Raw genomic sequence first — 18,990 nt, 5'->3', positions numbered from 1 at the left:
TAATATGTAAATGACACCAGCTTAATTGGAAATTTGGGTATAAAAAATGCAGTATATGTGAGCACAGAGAGCAAGAGAGAAACAACAAGATATAAACAACAACTGAGTTTATATTCATATATATAAATATATATATATATATATATATATATATACACACACACACAAAGAGGCAGCTAGAGAGAATAAACGGTCTTGAAGAGATGAGTTTTGAGTTTGGATTTGAAAAGAGGCAGAGAGCCAATATTTCAAATGTCCGGTTGGAGTGAGTTCCAGAGTTTGGGAGCAGAGAGACTGAAAGCCCTGCTTCCCATGGTGCTGAGGCGGGTGGAGGGCACTGTGAGGTGGACAGAGGAAGAGGACCTGAGAGAGCAGGTGGAGGTAGATGGGGAGTGGCAAGGTTATGGATTGCCTTGAATGTATACAGGACGATTTCGAATTCTATTCTGGATTTGACAGGGAGCCAGTGGAGTTGCTGTAGGACGGGGTGATGTGCTGAAATGAGGGGGGTTTGGAGATGATGCCAGCAGCTAAAATCTGGACCAGCTGGAACTTAAGGAGGGATTTGTGAGGGGGATCAAAAAGGAGAGAGATATTCAGTGGTCAATGCAGGAAGTGACGAGGCTGTGGTTGTACCGAAGCACAGCAGGCGACATGAAAACACAGAAACCCACCCAGTCCTTGTTTGTTGGTTTCCACCATCTCTGGATGCCCTTCATCTTCACAGTTTTCACGGAGATCTGACCTGTGGACTTACACAGCTAATCATGTCATGTTAATACAAAGGATTTTCTGATTGTTGTGTTGAATTTGCCATCAAAACTACAAGTAATTCACTGAGTCTTCAGTTGTTCAAATGTTGGGAGTGCACAAAGACTCTTGTGTTCGCTTTTACAGACAAGAGCAGAACATTCAGTGTGTTTTGTTCGTGGCTGAGACATTGTAGATTTAACAGAAGTAGCTCTGGAAAGTAAATAAACCTGGTGGACTGTGAGGCAGCTGCTCACTCTGAATGACTCACCTGCTCTTACTGCTATTCCTTGGCTATAGGCATAGCAGTAATAAGCATCATTATATTCGCTCAGCTTTTATCCATACTTCCAAGTTCATAAAGCATTCAAAAGAAGATCAAAATGGATTTTCAAAAGATGGGAACTTTAAAAAGAAACACTTCTGCTGATATGCCTCATACTAAACAAATCTTTAAAAATTAAAGGAAATTCTTTTTTAGGTAAACAATTACACTCACATTGAACAAGACCTGACACTTTCTCCCTTTCAGATCCAACATGGCTGTCTCTGAGCAGAATCTGGAGGACTACAGTGTTTACAGTCAACTGTCTGATGAGGAGCTGCTACAGATTGCTGTCGAGAGAAGCCTCATCGACAAACACACTCAACCAGGTCATGATCAGAGCTCATCTCCATCATTTGCACCTCCCACTCCAGATGATGCAACACAAACAAACCCAGACCCCAGCCGAAGATATCCTGATCCATCCAGACGACGGAACCAGGCCCCTCCACCTCAACCTCCAAATCAACCACCACCAGCTGTCCAAAACAGTGCAAACCCCCCTACAGCCATGTCACAATTTCTCTACCAGGCCTTCAAGAGGTGAGTTGCTCCAGAGACAATGTAAAGATACAGAAAATGTCTAAAACCAACCAATAAACATGTACAAAATAAACATTCAAAAACTACATGGCCAATTTTCAGCAAAACGCAAGTCAAAAATCAAACAGCTTTTCAAAATAAGTCTTTATTCTTGTTTGGGCTCGTTTCGGTTCAGTGGAATTATCGACTTATGGCTTAGCAGGTTTGCAGAAATAAATGATCTCAGCTGTGAATCTGTATCACTGATGGAGAATCAGCAAAAGAGAACTGGTGAAAGGGAGACACTTTACAACTGATTTAAATCTGAAACTATGAAGAGAAACTCCTCCTCCTCAGGTTAGATGTGCAGCATCTGGTACCATGGTGATGTAGTTGATTAAAAGAGTCATCTTTATGACACCAAAAGCATTGACTTTAGGTAAACATATCTTATTGACCCACTAATCTCTCTTTACACTACACCTCTCTTGTCCCAGAATCCTACAGCTACATTGTCTGATGATGTTCTGTTTACGATTTGATCACACTTTTAATGTTTTGTGTCCGTAGAACCCTTTAATTGCGGACCAAGGCCCATGTTTGATGTCCCCTGAGTGAACACTTGTTAGTCTCTTTGTTGGAATATCAGATAGTTTGCAGTGTTCACTAGCTGTGTACAGTTTCTACATGTTGTGTGTGTTAGTATCTGGTCCTCACAGGGAGGTTTTCGTGTTCTGCTGCAGAGAGTTCAGTCCTATACTGACGATAATTATCAATGAGGACGTTGAAACTCTGATGGATTTGGTCAGACGAAAGTCCAGCAGCCTGACGGAGCTGAGCGATGAGGGCTGGATCGCGCTTCATGAAGCTGCATATTACGGACGGCTGCAGTGTCTCAGGATCCTCATTAGAGGTCAGGGATGTTGTTGATTTCTGGTGCTTTGACACATACCATTTCTCATACTTTAACACCAAACAAACGGTTTTAAATACAATTTTAGCCCCTGTCATTTTTATACACTATGGGCCCCATTTTCACTGCAAACTAAAGTCCTGCACATCTGTGGAAACAATAAAATCATGGCTAGAAGTAGGGAGGAGTCAAAAATGCCTCTTGTGCACAATACAGTTACAGTGCCGTAAATCATAATGAAATAAAAACAAAAGTTAAATTTCTTTAAATGTTAATTTCACAGAAATGGAAAAAAAAAACAACCCAAAATCTAGAGTCAACATATACTGCATTTTTTAAAAACCCTCAAGTGTTTGCAATCCTAGAAAAAGATAGCTCTACATAGTACAGATATTAAACTATTTACATTTTTACAGCATCTACAAACTAGCTGTTTTTCAACTTTCTATGCACACCAGCTCAGTAATGTATTTGAACAGTAATGTATCAAAAATTCCCGCAATTCTCCAAGTTGAAACTGCTTGGTGTTTAGAGGGTTAAAGTGAAACTGCAGTCTCTGAGCACTCTCATTATACCTGTCATTTCACTGACATTTTTGCTTATGATGGGACACCTCTAAAACTGACTTCAATTATAACTTCATCGCCAATTAAGGTATAATTTTGTAACTGTAGCTATTTGTTGCAAGCCTAATTTCCCCAAAGTAATGACTGATATCTCACAAACATTGAAAATAGGTCAGATGTGTGAGAAACCTGATTGTCCACATTAGATGGCCATTTTATTTTATTTCATGTTTTTGTGATTCTGGTACCACTGTCTATTTTCCTGCTGTATGTTTTCCTCATGAAATGCAAGACGTCTGGTTTCCATCAGCTAAACAGTGGAAATAAAAGTATTTTCAGCCTCAGATGTTTCAGTGATTGAGGACTAGATGTTATTACAGACGTGGAAAATCTAGTTGTGGTGTAACACATGGTTTGACCTTTGACCTCTGTGTGTCCTCAGCTCAACCTGAGTTAGTGAACAAATGTACTTCAAGGAATGAGACTGCCCTGCAGCTGGCTGCACATCGAAGACACTTTTCCTGTGTTGAGTTTCTTCTGAATCATGGAGCCAACCCAAACACTGCCAACAAGTACCGAGAAACACCTCTTTTCACAGGTGAGCAATGACGTCACACACCCTGCTAAAAGGTGCAGTGTTTGGCCATCACCCTAACCTGACCAAAAATCACCCCCTTCTAGCGTCTGTCCTTCTGTTTTTAAAGTAACTTTCACAAACTTTGAGTGTCCTGATTCTCAGTCTCATTCTCTAGTCAATTCTCTAGATTTAATTCTTAGTCAGAATACTGTTGTCTACAGCATTTTCCATTCAAAGTTGCATGGGCATGGTAGACCTACTAATTATTCCTCCTGTTGTCCTCAATGACGGGCACCAAAAAATTGTTTACTTGTCTGGAAAAAGATCTAAAAATTCCGCAAAAAAATCCCCAAAATTTAAAAAAAAAATTTGCAAAATCTTCAGGAAGAAAATTCCCAAAAAATCTTAAAAGTTTCTCCAAATTTGGCAAGCAATAAATTTAAAAAAAAAAGAATTCAAAAAATAAAGATTGTAAATATTTTTTAAAATTATCTGAAAAAAATCCTAAAAATATCTGATTGCATATGTCAGTAAAAGTTCTAATATTTTCTTTAAGAACATTCAGAAAAAAAACAACAAAATCCAGCAAATTTCTCTGGATTTTGGTTGATTTTTTTTTTCTGAATGTTCTTAAAGAAACTTTTTTTTAACGTTTCTTTTTTCCACCAAAAAATGTGAAATTTCCCCAAAAATGTTGAAAATGTGGGAGTTTTCACTGTGAAAATTTACTTTTTTCCACATTTTCAAACTTTGAAACAGGTCAATTTGACCCACAGGATGACACAAGGGTTAAAATAGCAATACCTAACATCTATTTTGCAGATTCAAAGCCAGCTGAGTTTTCATGGATGTGATGCCAACAGTGGTGGTTTGTTTAGTTGATTGCTGACGATTGTTGCACAGTGCATGTTAGTTCGATTTCTGTCTAACTCAATCCTGCTCTGATGTTATGATAACGTAGGCGATGATGTTGTGAGATCAAGATGCTCTCCAGTGCCTGCACAACCTCAGGGCATTATGGGAAATGTGTACCTTGCACCTAATCTAACAGTTGATTAGTTCAGATATTGACTCAACAATATAACATTTGATTGAAGCTTTTCATTCAGCTGAGAACTGAATGAATTTGTCTGATTTTGTGGGTTTATTATAGCTTAGCCACGCTAGACCCAGCTCTTAAGACACAAGGGTCTAGGAACGCTGGACAGGGAGGGAGGTGGGCTAAAAGGTTGTCTTTCAAAGCACTCTGCAGCAATTGGGTAGGTATACAACCAATCAGCGCAACAAATAGGCTGACGTAGTTCCTAGAGCGCCGGATTGTGGCTAAGTCCCATTAGCTTCCCAACCAGCGGAGCCAACTGGTTTATTAAGGATTTGCCATATCCCGTCGGCATAAGTCCAAATACGTCTTTATTCTCAATGAAACACTTCAGTGCCGTCCTTTGTTTATCTTTCAAGTTGAATTTTAGCTTCAAATCTTTAAGGGCTGTGGCCAAAGCCGAGTCGAAAGATAACTGTTTATTGTGCGTCGGTTGTTTCTGTCAGAATCGTCGCGCCTCTGTCGTCACTTAGTTACGCCCGCCTTCTGACTCTACACTTCATGGTGATTCGTCCGGCCAGTTTTAGGAGCATCCAACCTCGAGCCTTATGGAGGGTAACTAGACCCACCCTGGCAGAGAATTAAATTCGTTGCTGTGGGTCGTCTAGGCTAGGTTTATTATGTAAACAGAATATATTTTGATGATGGTTAATGGAGACATTTATGTCAGAGAAACTGAATATATTCTGATTGTATATAATAAACTACCTACACTATATCACATTTCTAGTATGTTCTTTATTAAACCCCTGATGCCTGAATTTATTTACAATTAAAGAACATTTTTACACGTTTTTGCTTTCTAGCTGATGCTGAAATAAGTGGAGATTAATTTATCTACTACAAATAGAACACAGATATATAATAATTAGGTCCCACACTGACCGGTCCTACGAGAAACCAGTGATTGCAAAAGGTTCCAAGGTACGTATTGAATATGCTCAAGCTGGCTTTGGAGGAACGGATACACTAGCTCTGCTGCAGTCTGAATGAAAGTGGTATGTTGCAAATTTGCGACAACAGGCGTTAAGGGGTTAATATTACACTGGTTTGATTTTAAGTATGTAACATCACAGAAACTTAAACTCAGTGGGATGTAAGAATTCTTTGATTAACATCTGTACAGATGTTTCTACCCTGACAGTCTGGATATCTGACAAATCAGAAATGAAAGCCGTTGTCCTTTATTTCTTTCTACTGTATTTGACAATGTATTATTTTCAATTTGTTGTTTATTTGAAAACATAATTTGAGGCAATATTGTCCCACATGATGCAAACAAGACATACTGCTTAGACACAAATGTAGGTATTTATATTCACAGGGAGTTGCATTGGTTGTACTTTTCATCAGCCAGAACTCTCACACAATGCCAACACTGCATACTTTGGATGCTACGGTGTCACATTACGGATGCATTGTTTGTATCAGGTCACCTTACCTCTGTGTCTGGAGGCCTACAAAAAGTAACAGAAATCTGATGATATGGCTGTTCAGTTTGCTCTCCCTTTAGTAAAAGGCTTCTCATATTTATGCAACCACAACAGCCAAAATACAACAGCAATTTGTTCCTCCGGGGGGCAGCTCAGCCAAAGAGTGCAAATAGGCTGTTGCTTAGGAAGGTTTATACCAACTTTGAGGACTTCTTTGCCTTCTGGTCTTTAAAAGGTCACTTGTTGTGTCTTAGCCTGTGAGCATCCAAATGAAGCCATCGTGGAGCTGCTGCTGAAGTCTGGAGCTAAGGTGAATTGCACCAGCACCCAGGGGGGAACTGCTCTTCACGAAGCCTGCAGACATGGAGAGGTGAAAATCTGCAGGATGCTACTGGACGCCAAAGCTGATCTGAAGACTAAAAACATCTTCAGCATTCAACCGTTCTTCACCGCCGCACAGCATGGGCACCCAGATGTCCTTCGTCTGCTTGCAAGGAGAGGTCAGTGTTATAAACATGGACAAGAACTATCTCTTCACTGTCTGTCAGGAGCTCTAAGTGCATATATTCTCCTCAGGTGCTGATATAAACGTGCAGGCTGGAGATGGAGCATCACCGCTATTTGAAGCCTGTAAGAATGGTCATGTTTCAGCTGTAGAGGCACTGCTCTGTCTGAAAGTTGATACCAACCGAGCTACAAAGGCCGGGCTGCTGCCTCTTCATGTGGCTGTTCAGAACAATCACATAAGGTCTGAATCCCTCACAGGGTTTACTGCAGGAAACCTACAATTTCACCATCACCATCTACTCGTCTGTCTGCTGTCTGTCACCTTCTACTAACACACAAAGTACTACTGATAGAACTGTAACTTGACAACTGCCTTTAATATTTCCAGAATCGTGTTGATGCTGATCCCAGTCACCAGCAGGAGGGCAATAAAGTGCAGTGGCATCAGTCCTTTGCACATTGCTGCAGAGAAGAACAGGGACGAGATCATGGAGCTCCTGATCGAGAATGGCTTTGACGTCAACGCTGAGCTGTCAGAGGAATGCTCCAGAATGTATGAGGACCGGCGAACCACAGCACTCTACTTCTCTGTCTACAACGGGAATCTGGAGGCCGCTGAGATGCTGCTGGAGGCCGGAGCTAACCCCAACATCGACATCTTCAATCCACTGCTCATTGCCGTCCGACTGGGCTGGATGGACATGGCAGAGCTGCTGCTAAGTTACGGCGCCAACGCCAATGCTGAGATCTCCACACAGCCATCCGCGTTCCCATCAGCCATCCTGCTGAACATGGAGTGTCTGCCCATGCTCAAACTTCTACTGGACAATGGCTGCAATGCTCGGCCCTGCTTCGACTGTCCGTATGGCCAGAAGACACACCCACCCATCCCACCATCACGGCGTCCTGTTGAAGAATTGCAGTTTGGGGAAATTTCAGCACCCCAGCATTGCATTCAGGTGAGTGCTAGAGGCGGAAAGTACAAATCCAGGTACGTGTATGTGTTAGATGAAGGATGTCTTCCCTCCTGTTTCAGTTCTGCGAGGCTATCTCCATGAAATCTTTCCACCGGATATCCGGTCCGATCATCTCGACGCTGCTGGACTACGTCAGTCACGTCCGACTCTGTTCTCGGCTGCTTGAAGTTCTGGAGAATTGCAGCGATGGGGTGTTGATCAAGCTAAAAGCTCGTAAGGAACAAAAACAGCACCGACAGGTGACAGAAAGTTGACATTGCAAAAGTATAGGTGGGCAGAGACTTTAGGTCACTTCTCGGAGGAGGTTTTTGAATCGTGAGTTCCTACAAACATCTCTACGTTCCTAGTCTCAGTTCCAGTAGTGTCACATAGCCTGACTATTCTGCACTATGCTGAGGGTAGACTTCATCATCATTCTGCTATAGACGGGCACTCAAAGTTATTCATATTTTTTTAAACTAGTTGCAGTTATAGTGGACAGTGCTAAGCCCAGGATGCAGCAACGGTGTCCCCTCAAAAAAATGACTCGAGGAATTGTCTTGATGAAACATTTAAATACATGGAGGCAGGATTGTCATAAAAATGAATAATTTACTGAAATAAATTGTAGGGCTGCTTTCCTGCATGAAATAAATCCTTTGCAGAACTTTAAAGTTTCAGTGTGCTTGGTTGCTGTTCTGAGATTGTTGTTTCCAGTAGTGAAGGGGATTTTGAAAACAAGAACACATAGATAATGGATGAAGGGAAGAAAGCAGTGTGACTGGATGGCCAAGTGCAGGCTTATAGCATACAGTTCCTTATATAAGCTGTGTTTCTCAATTCAAATGGTCTGTGAGTTAGTTTAAAGTGTTTTGTAATCCACCACTGGTTCCAAAAGGGTTACTGACTTTCAGGAGAAATTTAATTCTTCAAATATTTCACAGTACAGAAGAAGCTACCTGAACTTGCCTTTAACAAATATTCCTAAACAAGTTTTAGAAATTCTGCTAAGACACTAAAATTGCATCCAGGAATGTTTTTCTGTTCAGTGTCAGTCTTATTGAAATGTTGACCTTCTGTTTGTGTTCTGGTCTCAGTTCCTCCTCATCCACTGATGCAGCTCTGCAGGCTGAAGATCCGACACCTGGTTGGAGTCCAACAGCTCAAACTGCTTCACACTCTGCCGCTTCCTGCCAGACTCATCCGCTTCCTGAACTATAATGTGCAGTGTTCACTCACCTGAAGTCACCTGTTGCTCCTTAGACAACCAGCCTGATGAAATACTGCACTGGTATTTACAAATGTTGCAGAGATCTGACAAACATCCTTCATTAGCCTTTTCTATTGATTAAAGTTAAACTGATGACTCTGTTAAATTGTCATGGTCACTGTGAGATGATCAGAAGCTTGTTCACCTTTGATCTGTGTAAAAAGTTTTACACAATAAAAAGATTTAAGAGCAATAACACGTAACTCATAACTCATTGCAGGTTGATTTTACTTAACAAGTGAAGCTTAATGTCGGTCAGCTTTGACTTGGCAGTCACTTTCAGACAGCAGCTGAATCTAAAAATAGTGCGCACACACACATACACACGCATTTGGGTATCACTTAGGAAGACCATTCTGCAGTATATAATGGTCTCGCTGCACCACACTTTCATTCTGTTATAGGGGAAAAATTCTTCGACGGGAATTGTTTGAGAGGAAGATTTGCATTCATGGTGACGAGCACTATATAAAATAGATAATTCACCTAAAAAAACTGGGCTATTTTACTGCACAAACCAAATCCTCTATGAAGTTTTCAGTGTGGTAGGTAGCTAGTACGAAGGTTGTTTTTGCTTTAAAACAGAAGCATGCAGATAGCGGAAGGAAAGGAGAAAAATCGCCTGGAATTAGCTGCTAACAGCAGGCTTACCCATAGTCTTCATCTGGTGAGTCAGACTACCCAAACCTAAACTTAAGACTGATCTTAACCCTGCAACCAAGTCCTAACTCTCTGACAGCCTTTGTGAAAAAGGAGCCTTACTTTTCCAAAATGTCCTCACTGATGGTCTACAACTCCAACTTGTCCCCACACTGATGGCTGAAGATAGATGTTAACAGTGAAGGACAAACACTGACCCACACTGAGAGTGAAGAATGAAAATGATCATCAGGTTAAGAGCTGTGAATAAACAGACTGAGAAATGTTTGTGGGAATCTGTAAAGTTAATACCAGCAGGTCTCAAATCAACTGCGTCAGGATTAACACTGAAAAATTTTCTCTTTAAAATGTTTGTCGAATCTATACAGAATTGGAACTGAGACAGATGGAAATCAATATTCTTGGACTAAATCTTAAACTGGTAGGGGAGATGATGAAAAAGGTGGTTCACTCAGGGAGACGCCCAGCCATTGCACTCCAGCCAGCTCATCCCTGAAAATTCCAAAATGTGGGAATTTCGACGGCATAATTTACGGTGGTGGGGGACTGTGACTCAAATTTCCTGCAAATTTCCCCACTGTGGGACTATTAAAGGGTTATCTTAACAAATATGGCAGGTTATGTTAAGGTAACAGACACACATTAAAAAAACACTGACTACTGACCAATCAGTTGTCTTGGAAAACAGAACTACTGTTCCTAGAGGATTCTACTGAGCTTATTTCACAGATAGTGAGAAGGAAAGACAAGCAATAAAGCGGTTAGCAATTATATAGTGCTTTTCTATCTTCATGGTTCTCCAAGTGCTTTACCATGTCAGTCATTCACAGATCAATAGTGGGAGAACTGCCATACAAGGTGTTCAGCTGCCATTGTGAGCAACTTAAATGTTTTGTACAGGGACTTCAGAATGCAGAGGGACTGGGGATTGAACTGCAACCTTGCAATTTGTGAACAACCAGCTGAGCCACAGCTGCTCAGTGTCATTGTTCTAGAGCTCTTTGTATAGTGATATAACCAGTTTACTCAATCCTTTGTAGTGAGCCTGCTTACTGGTTTAAACGATGTTTTTGTATTTGTAATATTTGTTCTTTACCTGCTCCCAAAACCATGTAACATCACTCCAGCTGGGAGAATAAGTACATGACGTGAGAATGTGAAATATGAAAACAGTTCTGTTTTTCTCATTTGATTTTTTATGATCGAAATAATTTGTCTTTTGGAAGTAGCATAAAGGAACAGCATCAGTAATTTTGCTGTACAATTCTGTGATTGAGAATCATGAATGACCAACCCACATTTTAACAATTAAAACACAACTGTAATTACAGTCAGGTCTACTCATGGGGCAGTGATTTCAATCAGCCGATTATCTTATGCATTGACACGGGGCAGTTTTTTTTGCGGCTTTCCTTTCTTACTTTCTCTGCAGCGGTGTTTTTAGCCAGTCTTAAAGTTTTAAATCCCTCTGGTGCCAAAATTGGCTTTTGAATGTGATTTTACGTTGAACCAGGATCAGAAATCTGTGGTTGACATAACTAGCTGATCACTAATTTTGTGTGACTGTTTAGCCTGACAGTGGTTGTTAAATTTAGTGAAGCCAGATAATGAAAGCATATACTGCTTATATTTTTTTAAACTTGCATTGTAGGGGAGGCTTCATGTCCTAATCTAACACAGACAAATAACCAACAGGCCAGACACTAACCCTGGAATCATTCTAATTTAATCTGGAACATATCTGGGCAGGTGCATCAACTTGAAATGGAGCTGAAATTAATAAGGGTAAAATCTCAGATTAAGTGGGTCCAGTTTTAGATTAACTGTCAGATCAACAAAGAGTTAATAAAACACACACACACACACACACACACACACACACACACACACACACACACACACACACACACACACACACACACACACACACACACACACACACACACACACACGTTTGTAGTTTGTACTTCTATCTTAGTGAGGACATCCATAGGCGTAATGCATTTCCTAGAGCCTTACCCTAACCTTAACCATCACAACTGATGGCCTAAACTTAATCCTTACCCTAACCTTAACCAAACCTCAATTCATACCTGTTCTCTAAAAACAAGTCTTCACCCTCAAACATGGCTGTTTCAAAGTGAGGACCGGCCAAAATGTCCTCACTTTGTAAAAATGTCCTCACTTTGATAGTTAAATGCAGAAAATGGTTCTCACAATGTAGCAAATACAAGAACACACACACACACACACACACACACACACACACACACACACACACACACACACACACACACAGACACACACACATATGTATATACACTGACAGTCATTAAAAACTTTGAGACCATATTTTTCAACATAATTTTTATTTTGAAGCCCGAAACTAGATTTTCTTCATATGAATCATTTGTTTAGCATATTGGCATACAGAAACAAAAATCTAAAGTTTCAAGAATGATTTCAAAATAAAGAATTTCACAAAAGAAAACGGCACCTGCCAAACACAAAGTCACAACAGTCAATACCCAGTACGGCCTCCATTTGCTTCGATGCAGGCAGCAATCCGTCGGCGCATGCTTTGGACCAGGCTTCTGATTGTGGGTTGGGAACAGCCCATACGCCTGGCTACATCACTGTAGCTCAAACCAGCGTCCACCATACCCAGTGCCCGGAGACGTTGTTCATGTGATAGACATGGCATGATGCTGTTCACTGGACTAACAATGGTGGCCTTTTTTGGGCCTTTATATAGGCCTTCAAAACCCAGTCTCAAATTGTGCAGATACTCACTGAGTATTGCTTGGTGTGTATTTGGTTCACTTTTGCAAAGTGACCAACCCATGTGCAATGAATCATGACAAAATGACAACTCATTATTATCTCAACTACCAGGGCACTAGATCATCAGTAAATCCACAATGAATAATTACAACCCCCCTACAAGTAGAATTCTGCGTACATTTCTACCTCAAAGTTTCTATTAACTGTCAGTATATATAGGTAAACATAACGTTTGTGCTGGTTTTATTCCCAGACAGGCCTGGAATTAATCCTAAACAGGTCTGGGATGAATCCAGTTCATGAAGCAGCTCTTCATCATTTGTTTTTGGTGTTTGAGATACTGTGATTCAGCTGTTTAGGTCGCTTCATGTGACTCCACCTGTAACATTAGTCAGAAAAGAGGTCAACTGGTCAGCATGCTCCGACTGCAGGTTCTTAAAATAAACCTCAAGTAACCCTCCAACACCCCCCATCACACACACACATACACACACACATGTGCAGACTTCATTGCAGACAGACGGCAGCAGAGCACGCGGATCTCACCACGCTTTAACTTGTAGGAAACAGCAGATATATAAGAGAGAGGTGAGCACCTTCGTCTACTGCAGCTGTTACTGTGTTCTGTAAAGTTTAACCCTCTGTTTGCTGTTGTTCATGTGGCTGTTTGCTGTTTATGTGTGTGTGTGTCTCTCACCAGGTGCCAGTTCCATAAAGAAACTCTATGAAGTAAGCTAGACTTATTTTAGTGTGTCTGACCTACTTTTAGTTATTTCACTTCTATAAAGCAAATTTCATCACAGTTCAAGCTCAGTTACTTTCATAACTTATATTGGGACACTAACCTGGTCCAAGGCTGGCTAACTGTCGGCTAACTGTCAAAGCTGAGGTGTTGTAACAATGAGCCGATGTACAAAGCACAGTTTTTGCACTGACCTTACTGCATGACTTAATTCCCCAATGTCAGTCAGAAAAATTGAAGTTTACAGAAAATCAACTTTGATTAAATTACACAATGATAAACAATGAAGATGTGGACTCACAGACAGTACATACTCAGTTATACAGTATATTATGTGATACCAAGCACTGAGGCTTGAGCTTCACTAAATAATAATTCTATATATAAATGACCCCAACAGAATGATAAAAGCTGCATAAATGCGTCAAAATACAGCAGTCTTTATCAATCATGGTGTGTATATTCACTGAAGAAGTGGTAGATAAGTGAACTGTTGAAGATGCAATGCAGAGCATTCCTTGCTTAGTTGGCCTGTATGTGTGTGCGTGTACATATATATCTCAACTTCTCTTTGCATTACGGTACAGGCCCCTTAAAAGCCACGTGTTTACATGTTTGATTTTTGAAATATAGCTTAAATTCTTTGTATTGTGTTATGCATATTTATTATGCTTGTGGATGCAGAAGTTAAATCTTGAACTTGTGTAGCTCGCTGATCATTTGTATTTATCTTCAAGTTCAGGTAGAACGGAAGTCTTTATGGTCACACACTGACAGTGGTGTAGATTTTGTAGGAAGACAAACAAAATACAGGCCATTTGATTAAAACAGCTCATCCTCATCATAAAAGTCTAATTCACACACAATAAGTTCCTATAACAAACCAGCTCTGGCGTTTCCTCCTATTTGTTTCAGACTGTTGACCCGTCATCATGGCGGCACCCAGCATTTCTCACTCTGGAACATCTAGTTCCAATCTGGCCTTCGAGGATTATTCTCTCTACAGTAATCTGAATGATGATGAGCTGCTTCAACTCGCCATCGAACGCAGTCTGACTGACACACACTGCAACACAGCCACCGACAATGCAACCAACACCAGCAGCACAACCAGCTCCACCAGCACCACCAACAACGCAACCAACACCAGCAGCACAACCAGCTTCACCAGCAGCACCAACAAAGCAACCAGCAGTGCAACCAGCTCCACCAGCAGCACCAACAAAGCAACCAGCAGTGCAACCAACACCAACAGGCCTCGTCATCACCGAGAAAACAGACCGAACCCTTCAGCCAAGAACACAAACCAACCCAGCTGCAGTGCTCATAATCCTCCTCCTGCCGAATCCACTGCACACTACAGTTCTCCAAATCCTCCAAGTGAGAAGCCTCCTGATCCGTACGTAACCCCGTTTTCTTCTCTTTATAATGAGTCTTAAAACAAACAGTATCTCAGCTACATATAGTCCATTCAGTTTTATTTACAGAGCACCAAATCATGACATAAGCCCTTTAAATGCAATGGTCAAGATCTGACGCAAGTATAGGACAGATTCTAAATTCTTCTTTGATGGGCACCTGGCAACAATGGTGATGAAAAACTCCTTTTTAACAGAATGACATGTCTAGCAGAACCAGGTTCAAGGAGGGTGGCCAGCTGCCTCGACTGGTTGGGGTGAGGAGTAAATAGAAAAGAAAACCAGATAGCAGAGAGGAACAGACAAACGACACATCAGAGAACATTAAACACGGAGCAGGTGTGCGAGCCGCAGGTCAGAAAAGTGAAGCTTCTGAGCCAGAGATACCTTCAGACAGGACAAAACAATACAGAGAGAAGATGCAAAGTTAGTTTTTAAAGGTCTGAAATGGTTAAATGACTGGAGAAACAAAGCATTCAATTTTTAATCCTTAGACAGAATAAAAGTAACAACAGAAATAATAACTGCTCCACAGCAGTTGGGCACAGTTCAAAGAAATGAAGAAACTCTGTACCTCCAGCTGAATGAGCTGGAAACAAAGCGAATGGAAACTGCAGGAACACATGGTGACAGCAAGAAAACTGCTGCCTTATTGACCCAAATACACATACTGGGTAAACTGGATGTAGAAAACCAGACATTTTTGCAGGTCAACATCTTCGCTCACAGCAAACGACTTAAGGCAGATTTCAGAATAAATTTACAGACAAATTACTTCACTTTCAGTTTTGTGCTGGACAGTGTCTGCCTCTGTGCTCTGATTGGCTGTTGTCCTGGTTGCAGGAAAACGTTTGAAGGGACGATCAGTCGTTTCATGACAGGTTCTGGAAAGAGGATGGTGGCCTATCGCAGAAATGATGGCAGTCTGGTCTACATGGCTCCAGAACCTGAAGAGTGAGTTCAGTTCTGTTAACAAACCATCTACATACATGTAACCATCTGAGTCACCTGACTCACCTGTGTCAGATGTGTCAGCTTGTAAATGGAGCGGCTAGGTCTGACTAACTGAACAATCCTTGATGAGCTATGTATAAAATTCTGCACTATTTTATTTTTCGTGATGACAGCAGGTCAAGACAGGGGAGAAAGTTTTACCTTTATTTAGGCATACAGGTGAGACAGGTGTACATGTGCACTGGTGGTTGATGGGTCTCATCCCTGCAGAGAGGAGGAGCCTCTGTTCAAAGCCATTCGTACAGGTGATGCAAACAAAGTGAGAGCACTGGTGATGGATCAGAGAACAAACCTGATGCTGCCCAGTAAACCAGGCTGGCTAGCGGTTCATCAGGCAGCATGGTTCGGCCAGGACGCCAGTCTCCATATGTTGTTGTCAGGTAGGTTCGCACACAGACACACACAGAGAGGCCACACTAATCTGAACTCGGAGGTCATTTATTCTGTGACTGTGTGAGCAGCTCAGCCAGGGATGGTCAACAAGAGGACAGCACGTGGTGAGACGCCGCTGCTGGTCGCTGTCAGCAAAGTGCAGCTGCAATGTGCTCAAGTGTTGCTGGAAAATGGAGCCGATCCTGACATCATGAACTATGATAAAGAGACTCCACTCTACAAAGGTAACAGGAGCCACGTGTCATCAGTGTGTCGGGTATCTTATACCGGTTAGACCAAATCTATGTCCTAACAGGACTGTTTTATAGCTGTTGGCCATGGAATACAACTTTGAGTACAATCTAAGCACCAGTGCTAATCCTGAACTCAGTGTCTGTACACACCAAAGAAGTGCTGACCTAATTTTGTTCTGATAAACTGTGCTCTAGTTTAATAGCAGGGTGGTCTGGTCAGGATCTGGAGGAGATACTTAGATTTCTCTGTAGTTTGGCTGGGCTGTCTGTGACAAACTAGTTTTGCTTCCCTGCAGCCTGTGAGAGGAACAGTCCTGCATTAGTTGCATTGCTGCTGAACCATGGAGCAGCGACAAACACTCGCTGCATTCAGGGCTGGACGGCTCTGCAGGAAGCTGTGGTTCGAAACAATGTGGAGATCTGTGACATGCTACTGAAGGCTGGAGCCAAACTCAACCTCACCAACATGTACGGCATCTCGCCACTCTTCACTGCAGCTCAGACTGGGCAGCTCGCCACACTGCGCTTCCTTCTAAGACATGGTACATAAAGTCTTTCTGTGTAGTGATACAGTTAACTACTAACTAACACTACAGCTTCTGCTAACGGCTGCTTGCTTCCAATGCTGCCACCTACTGCTCACCCCTGACCCCATCTTCATCTAACTACAGGTGCGGACATTAACAGTCAGGCAGCTGATGGAGCCACAGCCCTGTATGAAGCTGCTAAAAATGGACATGAGAACATTGTGGAGTTCCTGATCTCCCAGAATGCTGACGCCAATAAACCCGGAAAGACGGGACTCTTACCACTTCACATTGCCGCCCAAAGAGGAAGTGACACGTAGGTACTCTGACGATGACACGTTTAACAAAGTTTAAACCAACGTGTTTTGTAGGCTCTGAGAGTCAAATGTGATAAAAATATTTACAAAGAGGGTCTAACTGAAGTAGACAGACTTCTCAGGCTCAACAGCTACATAGAGCTTGATGTCATCGGCATACAAATGAACATCAGCACTACATTTCACTTCAGCATCGCGCTTTCCTTCTCTTTACAACAAATTTGCAAATTTTTTCAAATACATAAAAATATCTGACATTTTCCATCAGGTGTCCGGTGCTAATTCCTGCTTATTGCTTCCAGCATTGTCTCCATGTTGATCCCAGCCACCAGTAAGGCCAGAATCCGGCGGTGTGGCATCAGCCCACTGCACCTGGCAGCTGAGCGTAACCGAGATGATGTCCTTGAGACTCTGATTGAGGCTGACTTTGATGTCAATGCTCAGTTGTCTGAGGAGCGCACAAAGCTATATGAAGACCGCCGCAGCACTGCGCTCTACTTCTCCGTCATCAACAACAACATAGATGCAGTGCGCATGCTGCTGGCTGCTGGAGCCGACCCAAACCTGGACGTGTTTAGGCCACTGATGGTGGCAGCCCGGCTAGGCTGCATCCAGACTATCACCCTGCTGGTGGAGCATGGCGCAGATATCAACGCTTGCATCCCCACCCACCCCACCACCTTCCCTGCCGTCTACATGTTCTCCATGAAGTACCTGCCAATGTTCAAGTACCTGTTGGACCACGGAGGTGATGCTCTCTCCTGTTTTGACTGTGTGTATGGCAGTCGGGCTCATCCACCAATCAAAACCACTCGATCGGACAGAGAAGGGATCCGCAGCACTGACCTGCCAGAGAGACAGACGAAAAAGGGAATTCAGGTGACCTCTGTTTACTGTAATTAATAGAAAATGTTGTGGTGACCTTAGTTTATGTGTGTAAATTTATGCTATGATGAATGATTTACAGGAGGTGAGGCATTCATTCAACTTCCAGTGAATATGTTTATTATGTAACATCTGTTTAGCTTGCTTAGAACTAAACATTTATATGACCTTCGTTTACCATGTTTAATACAAGGCCTTCTGGTGACCTCTGTTGACTGTGTTTATTAAGAGGTATTCAAATAATCTACGTTTAATATGTCTAAAACAAATTGTAACCTTTTTAATGGCAGTTCTGTGACGGAATAACAGTTCTGTGATTGGCTGACAGTTCTGCGAGATGATCTCCGTCCCCAGTATCTGTCGGTGGGCGGGGCCAATCATTGATGTCCTATTGGACTATGTTGGTCATGTGAGTCTCTGCTCAAGATTGATGGAACACCTTGACAGTTACCCAGATTGGAGCAACATCAAGGAGAAAGCAGGTGAATCAGTAATTGATAATCAGTTGATAATTGATCAGGTGCTGCTGCAGTAAACAAGTTGGTAAAATGTGTTATTGCTACTGGTTTGTCTGGTTTGCTTCAGTGATGCTATTGGTTTACCAGGTGTGTTTCAGTGGAATTGGATTATGTTTACAGTCTCACCAGTCTAAGTTTGTTGCAGCTCCTCCGCGGCCACTGCTGCAACTCTGCAGGCTGCAAATTCTGCAGCTGGTTGGACATCGAAAGTTGAAGAAGTTACCATTGCCTGGAAGTCTGATTCGCTTCCTGAAGCACCAGGAGATGTCACTTGATGACGATTGATTCTTACCCAGTTGAACCTGTTGACTGACTAATCTACACTGACTTCTGATCTCTAAACTGGTTTCAGACAACTGAAACATTCACAGTGTGAGTCCTGCACGTGAAACACCACTGGAACAGCAGGAGAGTGTACAGTGGATAATGCTGTAAATGGTTGAGTTTTTTGGGATATAGGAAAGTATTGTGTTATATTCAAAAATGCTTTAAAACCCAAGAGGAAGGAAACTTTTTAAACAATTCGATGGAAAAGGACGCCGAGCATTGAACTCTAATCTTACAAGTTGAAGTACAGGGCA

The 18,990-nt window shown here is 42.0% G+C and overlaps 2 protein-coding genes across 2 annotated transcripts; both read left to right on the top strand.

The window, feature by feature from the left end:
* Positions 1 to 593: 593 nt before the first annotated feature.
* On the top strand, positions 594 to 9,047 carry LOC110970837 (ankyrin repeat and SOCS box protein 2-like). Its single transcript, XM_051937008.1, has 8 exons — positions 594 to 1,618; positions 2,341 to 2,510; positions 3,519 to 3,674; positions 6,440 to 6,685; positions 6,762 to 6,933; positions 7,081 to 7,651; positions 7,729 to 7,882; positions 8,746 to 9,047. The coding sequence occupies exons 1-8, from the start codon at positions 1,290 to 1,292 to the stop codon at positions 8,889 to 8,891; spliced, it is 1,944 nt and encodes a 647-aa protein (XP_051792968.1). The 5' UTR covers positions 594 to 1,289; the 3' UTR covers positions 8,892 to 9,047.
* A 4,656-nt stretch (positions 9,048 to 13,703) lies between these two features.
* On the top strand, positions 13,704 to 18,735 carry LOC110970838 (ankyrin repeat and SOCS box protein 2-like). The gene is made up of 9 exons (XM_051960873.1): positions 13,704 to 14,503; positions 15,366 to 15,476; positions 15,747 to 15,916; positions 15,998 to 16,153; positions 16,459 to 16,704; positions 16,834 to 17,005; positions 17,309 to 17,885; positions 18,220 to 18,373; positions 18,555 to 18,735. Exons 1-9 carry the CDS (start codon positions 14,037 to 14,039, stop codon positions 18,692 to 18,694), a joined length of 2,193 nt encoding a protein of 730 aa, XP_051816833.1. The 5' UTR covers positions 13,704 to 14,036; the 3' UTR covers positions 18,695 to 18,735.
* The last annotated feature ends 255 nt before the right edge of the window (positions 18,736 to 18,990 follow it).

The sequence above is a fragment of the Acanthochromis polyacanthus genome, chromosome 16 (assembly GCF_021347895.1).
Source record: "Acanthochromis polyacanthus isolate Apoly-LR-REF ecotype Palm Island chromosome 16, KAUST_Apoly_ChrSc, whole genome shotgun sequence".
Taxonomy (NCBI): domain Eukaryota; kingdom Metazoa; phylum Chordata; class Actinopteri; family Pomacentridae; genus Acanthochromis; species Acanthochromis polyacanthus.
Note: the sequence above shows the minus strand (reverse complement) of the source record. Positions and strands in the feature narration are given on the sequence as shown.

Bases quoted from the DNA above. Each gene is read 5' to 3' on its own strand.
- LOC110970838 (XM_051960873.1), top strand. From the start codon at position 14,037: ATGGCGGCACCCAGCATTTCTCACTCTGGAACATCTAGTTCCAATCTG. The intron at 15,917-15,997 runs GTAGGTTCGCAC...CTGTGTGAGCAG, and splicing joins TCTCCATATGTTGTTGTCAG to CTCAGCCAGGGATGGTCAAC. The intron at 18,374-18,554 runs GTGAATCAGTAA...AGTTTGTTGCAG, and splicing joins CAACATCAAGGAGAAAGCAG to CTCCTCCGCGGCCACTGCTG.
- LOC110970837 (XM_051937008.1), top strand. From the start codon at position 1,290: ATGGCTGTCTCTGAGCAGAATCTGGAGGACTACAGTGTTTACAGTCAA. The intron at 6,934-7,080 runs GTCTGAATCCCT...TAATATTTCCAG, and splicing joins GTTCAGAACAATCACATAAG to AATCGTGTTGATGCTGATCC. The intron at 7,883-8,745 runs GTAAGGAACAAA...TTCTGGTCTCAG, and splicing joins GTTGATCAAGCTAAAAGCTC to TTCCTCCTCATCCACTGATG.